General features: G+C 39.4%; 2 protein-coding genes across 3 annotated transcripts; both read right to left on the bottom strand.

Annotated features, from left to right (window-relative positions):
• Positions 1 to 594: 594 nt before the first annotated feature.
• Positions 595 to 3,632, bottom strand: LOC116253991 (pentatricopeptide repeat-containing protein At4g15720). 2 transcript variants are annotated; one of them, XM_031629003.2, is made up of 2 exons: positions 2,114 to 3,632; positions 595 to 2,011 (listed from the first exon to the last, which is right to left on the bottom strand). In XM_031629003.2, exons 1-2 carry the CDS (start codon positions 3,165 to 3,167, stop codon positions 1,353 to 1,355), a joined length of 1,713 nt encoding a protein of 570 aa, XP_031484863.1. In that variant the 5' UTR covers positions 3,168 to 3,632; the 3' UTR covers positions 595 to 1,352. The 2 variants fall into 2 exon arrangements, with proteins under 2 accessions (XP_031484863.1, XP_031484862.1); XM_031629002.2 differs by having other exon boundaries at positions 597 to 3,632.
• A 1,009-nt stretch (positions 3,633 to 4,641) lies between these two features.
• On the bottom strand, positions 4,642 to 17,914 carry LOC116255277 (cysteine-tryptophan domain-containing zinc finger protein 7-like). The gene is given in 14 exon segments (XM_031631052.2): positions 4,642 to 5,118; positions 5,218 to 5,297; positions 5,406 to 6,147; positions 7,019 to 7,179; positions 8,501 to 8,658; positions 11,003 to 11,157; positions 11,242 to 13,286; positions 13,404 to 13,867; positions 14,003 to 14,391; positions 14,394 to 15,368; positions 15,449 to 15,838; positions 15,920 to 16,050; positions 16,170 to 16,260; positions 16,993 to 17,914. Coding segments are annotated over 12 exon segments (5,340 nt in total). The 5' UTR covers positions 17,176 to 17,914; the 3' UTR covers positions 4,642 to 5,118; positions 5,218 to 5,297; positions 5,406 to 5,949.
• Positions 17,915 to 19,430: the final 1,516 nt, after the last annotated feature.

Genomic DNA, 19,430 nt, shown 5'->3' on the forward strand with positions numbered 1-19,430 from the left:
ACATGATAACTAACCATTTAACAAGTTTATTTATAAGCTCTATGATAACTAACCATTTAAGAACTTCATTTATAAGCTCTTGAGTATTTCTTACAATTTTCAATATAAAATTAAATTTATTAAAATAGAGCAGTGTCTGTACGCGTAGGATTTTAGGTCCAAGTGTGAACCATATTCTGATACCACTATAATGACATGATCTACTCTTACATTGATTTGAGTCTTTGGTTGGATGGATCTCAACTTGCTTTGGTTTTGACTAAAAAAAAAAAAAGAAAACAAGACAATCAATCACTTAACTCTTTTTATAAGCTTTCAAAAGTTTGCTACAATCTTTAATACAAAATTAAACTTATAGTAGAGTGTTGTTCAGCTTTTCTTTGCCTCTCCCTCTCTTTATTGTTATTTTTGTTCTTCCTTAGGGAACCCAATTTCACCAAGCACATATTAGCAGACTACTATTTTGTAGATTCTTACTCCTCTTTATAAAGCAAATGCCTCCTAAAGACACTAGGCATAGATCCTCAGAGACAACTTTCTGGGCCTGGCTGCTGTTGGAATTGGTGAGCCAGCAGCAGTAGCTGCGCATAATGTTGAAAGGCACGCATATTTTCTGTCGGGAACAATTTCATAAGCAATTTTTCTAGCAGAAAAATCCTATCACGTCTCATAGCAACGAAACCGAGGTCCAGCCAGATGCACAATTGCCCAAGAAAACATCCTTATACACCAAAAACCATAGACCATCTTCTCTAACCACAAATAAAACATGAACTTAGATGCCAACGGCAATCACCCTACATTAAAACATTATATCATTATGTTATTGAAAATGGTAGTTAAACTCCAGGGTCCATGCCGGCCGCTACCTGTGAAAAAGCAACTGTTGCCTCCGTTCCTTCTCAAATGCAAGGAGAGCGAGGCCTTACCATCCATTACACACTCAAGGTTGTGAAATGCGCTCTCGGTCACCTGCAAGAAACATGAACTCCGTTACGTTCACATCATCATTGCACGTTGGCAGGCTCCAGTTAGTAGAACCCTTATATTCTGGTCTGCGCACCAAAGACAAAGAGTGTGTCCAGCTTTCAACAGGGACACGCGCATGGCATTCCTAATGGCCTCTAATCAAATTTTCAGGGCCCTCGTGGTGACTCTTCTTATCTGAGGGCGTTAGAAGCTGCATGTGGAACACCTTGAATTATGAACATCTGTTTAACAGCCTAAGCACTGCAGAATTGAACACCATCTGCTGCTTGCATTTTCTCAACCAAGTAATTTGCAGCACTGAGCGAGCTACACTTCCTGGCCAAGACACCTTGGCTTCAACATCACGCTTGACTAGTGAAAGATCACCAATAGTCTCCACACGAGCACGATCCATTTCCAAAATGGTGAAATCTGTTAACATCTCTAACTATGAGATCCCTGCTGACAATCTCACTGAGGAGCTTGAATGCTTCATGACAATCACTACATATCCTCAGATTCTTGAGAATTCTTATCACCGAGCCTTCTGCAGTATTTATCAAGCCAAAAGCCAAAGCCAGCCTCTCACTGTGAAAACCAAGTATTTCCTCTTTGGCCTCTTCCTCAACATTATGGAACACCAGACTCCTGTCAGCCACATACCCTTTCTCCCTCATCTTCTTTTCCAACTCCTGCAAAACAGTGATAATCTGGCCTTCATGGACGCATGACTGATCGCCTGCAAAGAATACATATGTCTTGCTTTTAACCTCAATCCAGCTGCATCCGGGCTCCTTGCAGATACCTCGGATCTTCATTTCTCTGCGGATTCTTACTGCATCACTCCACCGGTCAACTGATGCATACATGTTGGAAAGTGTCACATAAGTGGAATCTAGTTGTTGGTTCAACTCAATTAGGTTCTCAGCCGCCTTGATGGCAAGCTCAATTCTACCATGACTTCTGCTTGCGGATAGAAGTGCACCCCATAATAGAACATCTGGCGCCATTGGCATTGTCTCGATTAGCGCTTCTGCATCATCTAGACGCCCAGCCCGGCCGAGCATATCCACCATGCATGTATAATGTTTCGTGTCAGGAATAACTCCATATACTCTGTACATGGAATCAAAGACTTCCTTACCTCGATTAACTAGACCGGAATGGCTGCAAGCATATAGAACACCAACCAACGTGACATCATTTGGCTGAATGCCCCTCGCAAGCATTTCATCAAAAAGCTGCAGTCCTGCATGGCCGAGGCCATGCTGAGCATGGCCCATGATGATGGAAGTCCACTGAATCACCTTCGGATCGGCAACCCGGCGAAATACCTTCACTGCATAGTTTAAGCAACCACATTTTGGATACATATCAACAAGTGCACTAGAAACTACTTCATTGGTGTCGCAGTGCCGGCGTATAATTAGTGCATGACTCAACTTCCCGGCACCAAGACAGCCCAAGCTCGCACAGGCATTTACAACAGTCGCAAATGTATATTCATTTGGCACCAAATTGCGGGCCTGTAAGGCAGCAAAGAGCTGAATAGCCTCAGGCCCACGCCCATTCTGTGCACATATCGAAATCATCGACGTCCAAGTCACGATGTTCTTCACTGCCATCTCGTCAAAAACTCTCCGCGCATGGTCAACAAGGCCGCATTTCCCATACATGTCAACGAGAGCGCTCCCAACCACCAAATTCGACACATAGCCTTCAATCTCGGCTTGGCCATGCAGCTTCAGTCCGTCGTGGACGTCGGCCAGAGCCGAGCATGCATTAATGGCAGTAGCGAAGGTGAACGCATTCACCCAAGCCCCACCCTTCTTAGCCTCAGCAAAGAGCTGCAGGGCCTCGTAACCTTGCCCACAGTGGACGTAACCGGCCATGAGAGCAGTCCACGAGACAACATTTCTCTGGGGCATTTCATCAAATAATCGGTGCGCGTTCTGGATAAGTTGACACTTGCAGTAAAAATTGAGCAGATGATTGTTCAAGAACAGTAGGTCCCCATATCCCAGCTTCAGTGCAATTGCATGTATTGCAGTTCCTGTTGCCACGTCCTTACAGACTGAAGATTGTTGAAGTTGGGCAGCAAAGAGAGCGAGCGGACAGTGTCGATTGAAGAGATGGGGAGAGAAGCAATGAGCTCGAAAACTGAGGAATAGCAATGAGGTGGGGAATGGCGATCTCATGCTATGAGGCGTCTCCCCTTTCCATGAGGAACAACAGGGAAAACGGGTTTGTGGCCGTCCGGTTTACCGGTGTATCAACACTTTTTTCTTACCACAACCTGTCCAGAACTCTAGGTTGTCATCGGGCAACGCTTGATTCTTGGGGACAATTGCACATGGACAAAATGTCTTTGAATAGATAATTTGATTGGCTTCACCGAATGTCCCTTGTTTGATTGCATTGGTTGACTTCACCAACTGGCTGGACGGTGTCTGGGGTGAGCAAGAGATAACCTATTACATAGAAAGACACACAGACCTCCTCATTCCCCATGTCTCGTTTCGGCTTCCGAGTGTTTCAGTGAGCAGGAGGTTAATAATGCATTACTAAACAAAAGCCGAAAGGCGAAAGCCCTCTCATTCTCCTTACCTTTGGAATACTGAGTTTCTTCGACGCCTGAATGGAAATGGAATACAGTGGAATATGGTATGATGTTATAGCGATTTGCCAACAATTGCAGCATGTTATCGGCCGAAAAGGGTCATTTTCATCGGCTTTTTTTGGGTTAAAAATTAATTATAAAACTTGAAATTATTTGAAATTCGTATCCACTCAATATTTTTTTGTCGACGGGCCAATAATAGGACCGCCGATTCCACATGAGGGATTATTCTTCAAAATCTAAAGTGCGAACCGTTTGGCTCAAGATGATTCAATAGAATTATAGATGGTGCCATGTAAATTAATGCAACTGAAAAAACTGGAATCCTAAAACCATATTTAATCGCTTATGTTTCCAACGTTACCCATGCTTAAGTGCTTAGAAAAATATAATGATGTGTCTTTTTTCTCCATTCAGAGTCCACTAAAATTCATCCTTATAAATCAACTTATCGTATCAATAATAAATCCATCCTCGATAGCTTTAAAGTTGTTTTCTTATAATCTAAAGAATAATTATTGATTAGGTACGTAAAAAAAGCGGGTGCATGGTATCTCATCAAGTTTTACAATAGACTTAGAACCGCTTTTTATTAAATTTCACAGGCAGCCAACACCATCATTGCTTCTCTTAGAAAAGTTCACAACCCCGCAGGCTTTGTACCGCCAAGCGGCATTGTTCAGGCTTCGCAGAATATTCAGCCACGGTTAGTGGTTTGGTACCACTACTTCCATCATCTTCTTCACTTCTCTATTGACATTTAATAGCATAATGGGTCAGAATCGCTCAACAAATTCACAACACAAGCATGAAACATGCATATTTTCTCGAAACAGCCGACTTTTTTCTATAACAACGTCATACAAAAGAGTTGAGAATGGACTCACAGCTGCTTGAGCTCGGTGGAAAGGTATATGTATCTCAAAACATCGAGTTCTGTCCTCCACCTCGAAAAGGTTAGGCAGACAGATACATACTAAAGCTGAAACTTCTTTCCTTCCATTTATCCCTAAAGTAAAGATTTGGGGAACGAAAAAGCAACAAACACCAAATTTCTCTAATTCATGGGCGCTAACCAGCGCAGGGATTTTATTTGGGAAAAGAATAAAAATGTTCTTATGATACATTAGTCAGGAAATGTCATTTTTCCGATTTCCCTTTTTGTACACTTTGATACAGTTTCCTTGGCTGGTGGCCTGAGCCACCTGCTACAAAAATTGGTCACCTCCAGAACCTGTCCTCTGACCTGAAAGGGAGATCACATTTACTTATGCCCTTTGTCACAGCGCAGCGGAACACATGCATGCATGTACACACGCTTGAATCAATAATAGATGCATGTGTTTATTTGTAGATGTGTTTGGCGAGAGTGAATTTACAGCAGTGCAATTTTTTCTGCTTTAGAGACACGAAACACATTTTTTACCTGTAAGAATTGCCAGTTCTGCAAGGGTCTAGATACACAGGTCCAAAACAACAGCAGTCTCCCCTCTAATAGTTAGTATATGCACAATTTAACAAGCCTGGTCCTGAAATTCAAGCAGCGTAAAATCAATTGTAGTGGCAATATGGGTCAACATTTGCATGACAAAACAAAGAATAAAAAGATGACCAACCTTGATACTCACCTTTCCAACTCAAAGCATCGCAGAACTTCAAGAAATGAATTAGGTTAGTATTAGGCCTTCTGAACTCCATATTCCTAGCACTGTCAATAAAAGCAGGAAGCGGACACAGGACCAAAAGTAAGGATGAAAGTTTAATATGAATAGAGGGAAAAACTAAATACATTATGCAATTAACAAGCATACATTACCCGGACACAATCCCAACATGGCCTCAGTTCGACACCTGCCCAAAACACTGAAGTTTAGGCACAATGCATCAAACCTACTGCACTAAATCCTCCTGGAGCTTCCTGCTTTTCTTTTCTTCCCCTTCCGTTTGCCATCAGAAAGTAACAGATACAGATGATTAAAGTCACGTTCTTTTCACTGAACTTCAAAATAGACCACATATGAACCATGCAAAAGAGGATATGTATTGCATGAACTTTTGGTTTGATTCTACTTTTGGAGCCCGAATTTTCGATGCTCAAACAAATCCCACCAGCTCATATATGCACCAAGTATCATCCCAGCTCAAGATTTTGAAGCACTCCAGGCAATAGGTGTAGAAGGATGGTGGTGTACACTGCATCATTACCTCCCAAGTGAGAAAACTCTTTGTACATGCGGTAGTGTCCTTCGGAAGAAGATGGCATGAACAAAAATGACGTGTTGGTTCCATGATTTGCCCATTCTCCGGTATGATCCAGAGAGTAGTTTATTCACAGATCACATACCATCATCACCAAACACCTAGCGTTTAATTTTCTCCATTGCCACACGTACTAGAAGCAGTAACCTTTCGACATCATGGAAGTTGAACTCAATGGCTTTCCTCACAGAAGGCATGCCTTCAGGTCCGTATTGAGCTTCCCCTGAACTTCCACTAGCAGCTGCGAATGCACTTTGAGATTTCTTTAAAGCATCCATCGCTGAGCTCACATCAGTTGCCTGAAACAGAATGAAGTTCTCTCTCATGCAAAAGCAGAGATAGTGACTGCAGCCCAGGGTTTGATTCTAAGCAAGGAATCTCCTTGAAAAATAAGGATTAACAAATACAATAGCAAAACTAGAACTGATATTTTTTTTGTACCCACAAGAAAACTATGGTATGGTATGCAAATGAATAACTGGATGCCAACAACCACTTTCACTCTTTTGCATAACTTAAAAAATGCATTTTAATTCAATTATTACCTTTGTGACAACATCATATTCCTTTTATTTTTTTTCCTTCCAAGGTAACTAACAAGGAAATATAGTTTATGAACAAAATTCCCCCGACATTTTCTGAGTGGTTAATAATAGGTGCAGATATATCACCAGGAGCCAATCTATAAAGGAGAAATTAGATACCTTATCAATTACACTCAACTACCAGTTTTTGTTAACAAGGTTTGCCAAGCTTTAGCAACTCCACTTATTCAAAAGAATGACATAGAAGACGAGTTTATAAGATAAAATTCTCCAAGAAATACAATTGACTCAAAAGATCATAGCATTAAAAAGAAACAGACAATGGAAAACTCTCATATTTCCAACATGATGAACGGTCTTCTTCATAATGAACACCAGCAAGGGCCAAAACCATAATTTACATGGTGCAAAGAGATAATATATGTGTATCTCTGTAAAGGAAGCCTGTCTTTTGTAAAATAAACACACTTGGCAAAGAACTTCTTTGATTAGAGATCAAGACTCTTTCACAAAAGATCTTAATGAGCTTATGACATTTCCAGACCATGCACCAAACACCACAAAGGCATGCTTTGTACCTATCATGGATAAAGAGTATAACAGAAGCTACAGAAAGACAACTTACCAGGTTGAGCAAGTAATCAATGCTACGGCGATTGCGAGAGTTAATAACAAGGCTAGATGGTTTTTGAGGAGAACCAACTCCCTTCACCTGAAGTGCCTTTTCTGGTATTCCAGGATTATTCAAATTATCAACATCTGAAGCTGAAGATGACGGTGACTCACCTGGATGACAGAAGCTGTTAACATCTAGAACAGAAAAGCACATTTTTTGTATGTGTGAGCCATATATCACATGTTAAAGTTATAGAACCAACATAATACAAAAGGAAAGCCACAAACAGTCATCAAGAAAAGGGTGAAGACTGAGGTCCCAAGCAGATTGAAAACAGCTGCCTTGAGGCACAAAGCATACAGTTCAAGGCAAGAGGGCAAATCCATGCCTAAATGCTTTCTTTTGAGATGAGAATCTGAGATGTACTATGAGATGTGCACATCAACATGTACTGTGAAGGCACATTGGGTCTTCCCATGTTCAACCTCAAGCTTCATGAATCCAAATTCTAACAACCAGAAAGAACTTGGCCACTAAAATATCCTCCCCATTCGTCAGGTGCCAGGTTGGAAAGTCTCTCAAAAAGCCTATTCAAGGCCTAGTTGGAGCTTCGCTGTGTACCCAAAAAAAAAAACCTCAAGAAAATAACTTTTAAAAATGAATGACAATTGAACAAACACAAAATAAAAACATTTGAAAACCCCATCTTTTACTTTTCCTCTCACAAAAAACCTCAAAAAAAGAAAAAAGAACTCGGGCAGTTTCCACTTAAGTAGCTACTAAAGCTGCTTAGGTGCCACTTTTGCCTACCATCCCACTTACTCCCCTCACCTTTTTTTCCAAACTGCAACCATTATTTCAGACTCTTCCTCTTTCGCTCTTTATCTCTAAATTTTTCCCCTTTAATTCACAGATCTACCAGGTGATACTTTTGAAAATGTTTGCGACCACAGAGAATTAGTGTAACTAACTCACAGCAATATAGCATTACAATATAGAACCCTCCAGTTATAAGAAAAAATAATCCATGGAGTTCTAAAACCGTTTTCCTTGATTGTGTCACATAATTTTTCAAGATGGAGTGAGAGTCAGAATCGTCTAACCTAAATGAATAGTCTCAACTTGTATTTTTTCAAATTTTGTTTATTTTGTTGTCATAGTAACAAAGGATGTGGATGTCCTACTGTCTGGAAGGATGATGCTATATGAGATAGACAGGTTCATAGCGAAGCACACTTATTTACAAGTTTGTCTTAGCTTGTCTTACTGAACATATGCTTGAATTCTCAGTACTTTATCCCATGACCTTCAAAAGTTGAAAAATATTAAAATTTACTACTTATCATCAACGTTTAATGTAACAAGAAGCAATCTAATACAAACCAAGCAACCAAAATAAAGCTCTTACTATTGTACATTACTGTGTAAGATCCCTATTCTGAACAAATGCTTTCATGGTGCCCAATGTAGTAAGCCAAGTTTCCCACATACCAGGAAGATTAGGTAACGCTGCCTGCAACTCAAGGCGAACTCTGTTTGCACGCCCGTGCTTTAAGAAGATAACCCTCATATAAGCCACTTCGATGCACTTGTATGCTAGTGCAGCAGCAGCGAAATCCTTACGCTTTTCATAAAAACGAGCACAAAACCTATACATTGAGGAACAAAAAACTATTGAACTATGAAGAATATGACAAGGTTGCATTCACACAGTGAAGCACATATATAAATTTGCATTGTCCTCGACTTAAGTAATGCAGTGCTCATATGGTTGAATGAACGTAAGACGACAAACTACAGGAGGGCTTAAACCATAAGGATGAAAAACATGACAACACAGTGTGTGGTGTTGTGGTGTGCCAGGCCACAGGGAAAATGCAGAAGATAGCAGCCTCACTGCTGGAAACAAAGCCATGATGAGATCACTAGATATAACTAAAAAATATAGCATTTCTTTCTATTCATTATCACCATGTTTTGGTACTAATACAAACAGGTAAGGTATGTCGGAAAAGCCTTGTTATGAGTCATGCAACAGCAGCCAGATATGGAAACTTTAAATTTTTGAACCTGCAGCTATTGCAGAAACTAATATTCCTGAAGATTAGATATAGAAAAGGTTTCACTTGTCAAAACATATGTATTAAGAAGAGCCCAACAGAACAATAGCACTAGATATCACAATAGTAGTAGTATAACATCCAATATGTTATTAAGTATATTTTGTCGAGTTCCTTAAAAGACTTGAATACATCTTGTATTTGAACCAGTCCCCACACAAACACATGGGTGTAGGTACATGGTGCAAACAATTTCAAAAAACTTGAATATCAATATTCGGCTACACACACACACACATATATATAGCAACAATGAAATTTTAAGAAAACAAACAATATATTCATTATTCATAGTCATAAATATAAACAAAAAGTACCAAATAGACCAACAAGACCCCAAAGATCACTTGGTCGTGTCCCTTTATCTGCACCTAAGTCCAGCCACAAGTGTGGTGCCTTTGCAGGCAAATCCATACGAGTTATGACATAGGAACCCTCACCATGTTTGGATGTTTCCAACAGCAGTTTTACTTGAATTATTTTCAAAGATTTTGTTCATGTTTGATAGCTTAGTATCTACTTATATTTAATGAATTTGCATAAACAGCAATGAAGCCTCTCTGGAATAAGTCAAACCTGTTTTCCTGTTCATTCAGCCTGCTCATCACCTTATACAATCTGAACTGCTATATGCCTTTTGTATTGTGTTTCAGTATTTTTTCTTCATGTATCAAGCATGATACATTAGCTTATACTCTACCCTTTTCTGGATTTTTAAAAGCACATACAAGGAATTGGCAGTGATGAAAAACAGGCCCAAATTTTTTTACGTTGTCAAAAGTGTGTCTAACAATATTGGAAAAGATTCATTTCAGTCCAAATAACTATTAAGTAAGTGAAAAGTTAGAATTCACTAATTTAATATTAAAAAGAAAATATATCTAATTGGAATCTAACAAAATATATATTCATATGATTAGGTACTGTCAAGGAGACTAATGCAAACTAATGAGCATAAAGTTTGTTTATATTAAAGGTATTGTGGTCATTTATCTCGTTTACAAAACTTAAGCTAGTGATAACCTGGGTTGAAGGGTTGTTCTTTTTCATTAACAATACAAAACTTTGAAAAAAAGTTAGGCATATTTTTTGTTATCGCAAAAAAACATAGGTGTCTCTGAAAATTTACCTATCTCCTGTCTGAATTCTTGCAGGCCCATCAACCATGGCTTCTGAATACATAGATATTAGTGAATATTATTAAATGTTTACATAAGAAATATGTAAATATTATGAAAGTTGTGAATATTCTCATACCCACGAAAAGGAATGCACCAGTCTAAGGTGATAGAAAAAGTTGTTCATATATCAGTCAGTACACATGTACAAGAGTGATATATAATTCCCTCATTATTCTATTCTAATGCTGGCTAAAGTTTGCATGGAGACAGGAGATCTAAGCACTTATTCAAGTTCCATTCGGTATGCCACATCCTTTTCCTTACACAGGTTATCCAAATGATTGAGAGAAAGTGAAACTCCAGTAACTTATAAGTTATAACATAGAAGCGTACACAATATGGGTGAGGGAGAAAAACAAAACCATTTAAGGGCAATCAATCTCTCCATTTCATAAAATGGGCAGCATCATTTCCTGATAGCAACCCCAAAAAAAATTTGTAAATCATGTCAAATTTAGGTTCGATTCAGTCAAATAAAAGTTGTTTTTTCTCCTATTAGAGTAAACAAGTATTTTCAGACTTACAAAGGACGACATGAAAAATTTAAGAAATCACCTTCTGCAGTAAAACAGGTCTTAAACATGAGGACTTCTATTCAGCAATTTCCAGAAAGTGGTGCCTTAGTCAGGAAATTTAAAATAACACAGCACTATAACAAGGCAGCTACTTATGTAGGGGTATATACAACTTACTCGCACAATTTCACAGTATCAAGATAGACAAGAATTGAATAGTCAACCCCTTGCTTTGCAACATCTGTGTCGTTGGGTTCCAATAGAGAGGCTCCATGAAGAAACTTCAATGCTGCACCAAAGTACAGGCTCATACTTTCGAGCTCTGGACCATCCTAAAACAGATTACAGGAGAATTTAGCACTTACTGTAGGAAAGTACCTAGATCAAAAAACAGAAAACCTTTCCACGCCACAAACCTTCAAACGGTCAGCAGAGTGCTTAAGATCCTTAGCTTCTTTTATAGCAGCATGACCATTTTCCTTTCTAACCGGGCTTCTGATATCTACTTCCCTGCTCATAACACCATTAACTGCAGGATGCCGCAGATTACCATTATTAATCATGGTTGAGCCATCAGGTCTCTTGGGCTGCTTCAACAACTTTGCTCCATCACCATTAGATGCATTAGCTGAGAAACCCTCTACCTTGGTTCCCATATGAGATGAAAATGTGTCTCTTGGACGTTCCAGTTTGTCCTCAGACAGAGAGAATGACTTTGTGTTTCCTTTGGCAGAAGCCAAGTCTCGGTCTGTTCTGTCTGGGAGAGAAGGGCTTAATGACCTTTTATCCTCCCTTGATATCAGAGGCTGAAAAGTTTGCTGCAAACCAGATCCTCCATCCTTGTTGATGTTGTGAATTCCCTTGACCTTTCCAGTGACTAAATCAGATGGCTGCTTAGCAGATGGAAAAGAACCCCGAATATCTGAATTCTCATGATGAGTGATCATAGAATGGACATCTCTCTTCTTTTCACCTGAACATTTTACTGAGTCCTTGATTTCAAGGGAATTCGCGTCCTTATCAGACTTGGTTTTACCCTTGTATCGAGAAATGTCATCCCTTAGTTCTTCATGAAACAAGGATCCATCGTGTGCATTAACAATGATATCACCAGCATTCTTTGTGGAATAAAGTTCATGATCCTCATCACAAGAATCAGAAGACTTAAATTTCCCTTTTCCAGAATCTGATTTACCGATCAATTGTTTGTCCTTCAATCGCGATGAAGACCCTTTTTCAGACTTTGTTTGAGCTGATCCATTTGCAACAGCACAAATTTTCCTTTCTAAATTGTTGTCCTTGATCCTTGTACCACCAGGAAGCTGATTTTGCTGCCCCGGTTCATCAATGCTGTTAACAAGGTGGCTAGTACAGCATTCAATAGAATTGCCAGGTTTCCAGTTTTTCTTGTCTCCACCTTGACTGTCACATGCCTCTCTATGGCCATCAAGAACTGAAGATCTAGCAAGCTTATCGATGTCCTGCAATGCATGCTCCACGAAACAAACTTTATTCTTTAAGATGCTACCAGAACGACTGCTTCCACCATCCACTTCTCCATCTGAAGAGCGTCGTGGACTCACAAGACCTGCATTCACTACCTCATCCATCCCCGAAAAGTTTTTTCTGGAAACAGACTTATCTAGACTGGATACCCTTAAAGGAGAAGATGAAACAGACTCAACAGGAGAGCCTTTCATTTCCTGGGGATTTACTTTCATTTTACGAGAGCCAGAAACCTTTGAGGAGCTTGAAGCAGCACCAGCAGAAAGCTGCACTTCCTTCTTTAAGGAATCCGCCCCTTCAGAGATCCTCTTAGAGACCATGTTTCCTCGAAAAGATTCTTTCTCGTATAGGCCTCTGCTACCATCTTCCGCTCCATCAAATGGGGGATCTCCAGTGACATCAAGCACAACTTGTGTGGTTCTTACTTTGCTTTCCGTTCTAGCATTGCTAGTGCTTGACTCTCTTCCATCAGATCTTGATGACTTGATTTTCTTTTCCTGTCTATGCTCACTCTCCAGCTCTTTTACTGAATCCCTAACATCAGAGCAATGTCCATTGTTAATAGGGCCTTCTCCAAACTCCTGAATTTCCCGCCGTTCTTTCATTTTCCTCTTTTTTGTTGCTATTTCATTTTTATCAAGCTCTGCTGTACTTATGGCACCAGGATCTACCTTGCATTCACCATCTAATGGATAGGGACTTTGGTCCTTCAACTTTTTTGAAAAATTATTATCATATTCCTTATTGTCATCCTCGTACATTTGAGCACTACCACTGGTTAGTTTAGTAGGGATACCGTTGCTAGCCTTTCTTCTCATTTCATTCTTCGAATTCCATTCTTCATTGATATGTGGTAGAACATCTATCTTTACTTTCTTGGAAGCATTGTGATTATCCAGTTGAGACTCTCTCTTAGACTTGGACTTTGAGTGCAAACCTTGTTCAAGTTTATCACCTGCAATCAAATTGCAAAACATGAATGTAAGAAGATAATGCAATTAAAGTCATCAATCAAAACTATAAGAGAAACGGTTATCATAGGAACACGAAGGAAAGGGAAACAAATAGGTACCTCCACTAGAGTAATTTTTCAGCAATTTATGTTTCTCTTTCTGTTTATGCTTTTGCTTCCCATGACTGTGTTCATCATCCTTAATCACAGGTACCATCCCATCTTTGCTTAAAAGGGTTGGATCTGGAGGACACTGATTCACATCATTCAAACTCCTACTTTTGATGGAGTTTTGCTGACTCTTTTTTGTGGTATTTAGAAGAGAGTAAGGGGCAGTCAAGCTTAAACTATTTTGCGTCTCCGTTACCATATGTTTCTTCTTTCCATTGGATGGGATGGCACTGTCAGAAAATAAACTTGGTCCATGACCTTGGCCATCATAATGTCCATCTGCTAAAGTTGCAACTGATACAGTTCCAGAGCTTGGTGCGTGCAGCCCATTTTGGTGATCCTGAACTCTGTATAATGCATAGAATGCATTAATTGCCTCCTGTTCGGCGACACTGCACTTGTTCAGTCCAGGCCTGGAGAGCAAAAAGCAAAAATCATCAATAAATAATCTTCAAAACAATGAGAATAATTTTATTTGGTTGGGGCAGTTAAGCACACACGCAACAGAATTTGTTATTTTACATATTAGAATAAAAGAAGAAACTTACAACCAACTTTGCATACTGCATATCCACTTCTTCGGCAAAGATATATTCTCTGGATGTAGGCGCCACTTTTGACATTTATCGCAACAAACCCAGTGATCAGAATCTGCATCAGACACTAAACCATTTGCTGCAGTAGAAGGAGCAGCAGCTTGACCATTCAACCCAATATCAGATACAGTTTCAAACCTTCTTGCATCTATCCTCTCATTTGGCTTTCCCAAATGTTCATAGGGTTCTCTCTCAGGATGGTTCACTGCAATTTTATCTGCGACATAGCTGTTGAATGAATCTAACCTGCTCTCAACATGTTCATTCTTAATATCTCTTGTTGAACCATTCTGGAAATCCCTGTCAACTCTCTTGTTTAACTCCTTCAATCTCATCAAGTCAAGATGGGTTTCAAGGATATCGTCCCCCCATGTGTGCCTTTTTTCCTATGCTTAAACGGAGCTGATTTTGATTTTTCTTTGGATGAATCTGAAGCAGGTTTTCTGTTGCTTTGGCTATCCTTCTGTTTCTTCACAAGGAAGTCCTTCCCTTCTTCTGCCTTTTGATCAGCAGTATCATGTGCAAAATGTCTCTCAGTACTCTTGGGTTTCGGAGAGTCCATAAAAGAGCTACTACATTTTATTTCTTGAACAAAGTCATTGGATGCATTGAACTTCACATCATTTTTGACTTTCATATCTTTCCTCAACTCTGCATTATCCTTGAAAATAACCTCCTTTTGGTCTTCCCGTAGTTTTCCTGACAAGTTGGTTCTGAAAGTTAGCTTCTCTTTCACAGGTACTTTCTCATTCTCAGTTTTTCCAGTCCTGTTAATGCCAGGGCTAGCTGGCACTTCTTTTGGTTCTTCTTCTTGTATAGCTTCTGGTACATCGATGTTTATTTCCTTCTTAATTGAGGAGGCAAAACCCTTCTCATCAGATGTATCGCTCGCATGCTTGACTTCAACAGGTTTCCCAGACTTATCCCCAACCTTTTTGGCTTTTTCTTTCTCTCTTGTTATAGCCAGTAATAGAGGCTTTGAAGCATCTAAAACACGTTCCTTTCCATCCAATGCATCAACATCTGATTCCTTCTTAACAATTAGACTGATGTTCTTCTCCTCAGTTGTGGAACTTGTGTGATTTACTTCATTAGACTTTCCAGGTTTATCCACAGGCCTTATGGTCCTTACTGTCTGTCCTTTCAAATCCTTACCAGAAGGAAGATCAAATACTGCTGCTGCATCTGTACCATTCTTTTGTCCCGTTCCAGATTTAACATCCCTATGAAGAAACTTCTCTTTCTCCATCAAGTGCAACAGACCATCAGAAAGTGGAGAAAGCAAAGGAGCATTCTGAATAGCCAAGGATGTCATAACCTGTTTAAAATGTCAAAAACGAATCGATTTTAGCTTATTCACCTCAAAACAGCAATTGAAGCAACAACCAAACAAACTACCTCAAGTATGGTGTTAGGGGATTCATCAGGTGCCTCACGAATGTCAGGTGATAACTCTCCACTATAATCCAAACTATCTTCAAGCGATGATGATGGAGAAATAAGGCCCAGGCCACTGTAAATATCTGCATTATTCCTTGCAGAAATATTTTCTTGCTGGACCTTGAATCGTACTTTTAGGGATTGACCATTTCCATTAGAGGTTTTAACAGGCTCGCGCTTTGGAGAAGATTCTGCAGCACAATGAATAGAAACATGTGCTCCAGGGTCTTTGCGAACAGAGGCATCCAAGGAAGTCACAGATGCCACTGTCTGCGTGCTAGTTGGAGCTGGAATAGACCTAGCAGCGAGAGAAGCACTTGCCTGATGTGTGAGGCTCTGGCGTGTACTCTGTTGAGGAAAAGATGATTAAAAAGTTTAGAACTAGGATAATCCCATAGCCTAATAACACTCAGAGCTCCAAATAGATACCTCAGATGGCTGGTCTCCTCGACTTGGTGTGCTAGAATGTTGAATCCTTGCTGAACCTCCAGAATGCGATAGAATAAGAGGAGAGCGCTGATAGGTTGGCAAGAAGGAGCCATAATCACCAAATTTTGCCCCTGTGAACTCAATAACAAGGACAGTGGTAATGAAGTTGTTCTCATTCATGCAGCATCTACGTCACAGCAACCGGAATAGAAATTAGTTTAAATGGCAGTTCACAACCAAATTTACTCACCCAAATTCTTTGCACAGACACTGCCCTCAAAGTCCTTCTGGAAATGCCCTAAGACATTCCTTATTCTGTCGTCCTGGGAAGGAATAAGCTGCTGTCATTAAATACATTTCAACATTACAGACGGATGAATCAACAAAAAAGAAAAAAAAAACATGGGCTCGCCTTAACATTGAAAAAACATCAAGTATTCTTAAACTTAGGTCAAAAAACATGAAAGTAATTTGATCAGATTGTTGTTCACCATTCATCTCGCTGAAGCTAGTCTCACAAATTTCTTATCGTGGTCGTGATGGAACCGAACTGAACCAATCTCCTTTTTGAGATTGTTTAAAAAAATATTGGAATTCTTAAATGAAAATGGAAGAGAAAACCCATAATTTTGTTAAGAATAATTAGACCAGGTTACTGAAAGCTAGCTCTGGACCCAATTTTCCAATCAGGGAGAGCTCGGTTTAAGATGAGAAACAATCTGCCACAAATATAATATAAGAGAATCTATCACCATCTCATATAAATCTTAATCAGATAATTCCATCATCTCCACTGCCAATTCCGCAAGATCCTCGTAAAAGGTTCGGCGATTAAGAGCAGTGTGCATACAGAGATCCATGACCAACATTGTAGAATCAATGACAAAAGCGACTGAACGAAAGTCGATTAGAACATCAGAATATAAAAGATCCCACACAGTTCATTCGGTCTTTAAAACTATTGATCGTGAGCAACCAACGAGATCCATGCGGAAAGTAGCTTAAAGCAATAACAAGTAATCAAAACAAGGATACCGTTCTCAGGCGAAACACGGAGAATTCACGAGACTCACAATGTAAGACAAGTCGACATCGACATTGGGCTCATGGACGCCACAATCCTCGTCGCGGTAGGAGCAGGCTTCGCCTTCTTCAAGCTCGCTCTCCTCCATTTCCCCCGCACCTCCAAACCCTAGCCCCTCCCTCCTTTCCTTCCCGAACCCCCTATCTTCATCCCTACTCCTCACAGACAACATCAACTCGATCCAACCCCCAGAAATTCCAGCAAGAATACTCCAATCTCGAAGTCCAACACCGAGAAACAGAAAACCATCATCCTCAATTCATCACAAACTCCAGTAATCAAAAACCCTAAAAGCCCACCATCCCTCACCAACCCCAAAAACAACCGCGATCGGCCCCCAATCCGGGAACTCGAGCCACCCACCTTCACAGAAACCCAAAAAACGAACAATTGCGAGATGCCCAACAATCAAAAATTAAAGAAAACAGCTGCAGACGCGATTCCCATTAAGGGGAACCGATCAGTACCCGTCGCCAAACATCCGATCCTTCCAGACCCACTTCCAATTTTCCCAAAAATTCCCGGATATTCCTGGTTTCCAGCCTATTGCAGGCAGTTGCAGAAGCCCCCAAATGGTGCTTCTCCTCCCACCCTCTTTTTTCCCTCTTTTTCCCCAAAAATTTCACTTTATTTCTGGCTTGGGGAACGATGAAGGACAGTAGGACACCACAAAGACGGACTCGGAAATAAAACTTAGAAATTTTAAAAAATGGCAAATTCTCAGGAAATTTAATTTTATATATATGTGTGTGTGCAGGTATACATGGAGATGAAGAGAGAGAAGGAGGCGATCCAACCAGCAGACAAAAAGTGGGGGCGCAGCGATTTCTTTTCTTTTCTTTGCTCAACGGAGTTGAAACTAATCTCGTTCTTTTCATTTCTCGTCTCCTTCTCTTTTCCTTCCCTTCTTTTATCCTAAAATTCTACTTTCAGCCTCCTTTCAATTTTTTCTGCCCTCCTCTTTACCCTTCTGAATCTTAGGTCTTGGCACCTTCTCAATCTTTATACTAACTTTTTTTTTTTTGTGTTTTTAAGTAGTCATGTCTATTATTCTCTATCATAAAAACATATACATTTTTCCACATTTTGTTGGTAACTTCTTTTTCATTGTATTTCTTTTTAATAAATTTAGGTCACGGTTGATTCGTTAGATTCAATATTTCAAGTCTGAATTATTTCAAAGATTTGCATTCTCAATAAATTGTCTTCTAGAACTAATTTGTTGATAGTGCCTATATATATATATATATATAGGAGTGCTGAACAAATTGAACAATATTTTTTCTATAATTTATTAAAAAATATATTCTATTTATCTCCTTTGATCGTTAGTTTTAATTTTATCTATGCTTATTATTACAACACGCACATATGCAAAACAACACATGCCCTTGCACTATACGTATGTGTACAAAAATGATTGGTATTTTTTCAGTTTATTTTATTCTGATTATTCATTACTCACTGCTTTTAATCATCGTTTCATCTCAAGGGCACTTGATTCATTTGAAGCAAAACAACACATTCATATGTATATGTATATGTATAAGATATTTGTTATGAATGAAATACACTAATTATCTATAAGCCAAATATCCAAATCAACAGATATAAAATCACGGTAACTTGGATTTTAAGTATAAGTACATGAATATTTGAGTATCAACAATATAAGATCACTCTATTTCTGTTTCAATTAGGATTACGATTATGTAATTTTAGATCAACAGCCCAATCCCCAATCAAACACGTTATAAGAAAAATACAAAGTTGAAATTCCCATTTGACTGAAATAAGTGTGATAATGAATTTCTCTCTCTAATTTAGTGTTCATCTCCACGGCTGGGATTTGCTAATATGGTATGTTGAGATTCATGTGATTTTGACATGTGTCCAATCTTTTTTTCTATTTTTAAGTTGATTTTTTTTTTTCTTTTTGGCATGGATTAGGTTGAGATAGGGACATTTTGGACATTTCAATAAGAGCGGGGAACAAAATACATGAGGCCTCCTGGATTGAGTTGTACTGTTCTGAAGAATCCACACTAGATAATACCGTGGGGAAGGTGGGCCCACCACGACCGTTCATCTGACACAGATGGGCGATCACTCGGGAGATGGACGGCTCCGATTAGTCGGGCATCTGATCAACTTGCCTCCTTCCTGTCCACTGTTTTTCCCAACTTTCCTGAAACAATAACCTTAGGCATCCACATTTTTTGTTCTACTACGAAAACAGTCTCCGAATTTAATATCAATTCTATGTACCACGTTGCTTTGTGCTTAGATGAAGCGGCTGAACCGAAAAAAAAACAATTACGTGTGGGTTCCGGAAATAAATTATTAATATAAGGAGTTTTTTTAAAAATAATTCAGTTCATGTACCGACGAGATGGCTATAAGAATTTGTGTCCAGAGTGGCTGATA

This window comes from Nymphaea colorata, chromosome 5, assembly GCF_008831285.2.
Source record: "Nymphaea colorata isolate Beijing-Zhang1983 chromosome 5, ASM883128v2, whole genome shotgun sequence".
Lineage (NCBI taxonomy): Eukaryota > Viridiplantae > Streptophyta > Magnoliopsida > Nymphaeales > Nymphaeaceae > Nymphaea > Nymphaea colorata.

Bases quoted from the DNA above. Each gene is read 5' to 3' on its own strand.
- LOC116253991 (XM_031629002.2), bottom strand. From the start codon at position 3,167: ATGAGATCGCCATTCCCCACCTCATTGCTATTCCTCAGTTTTCGAGCT.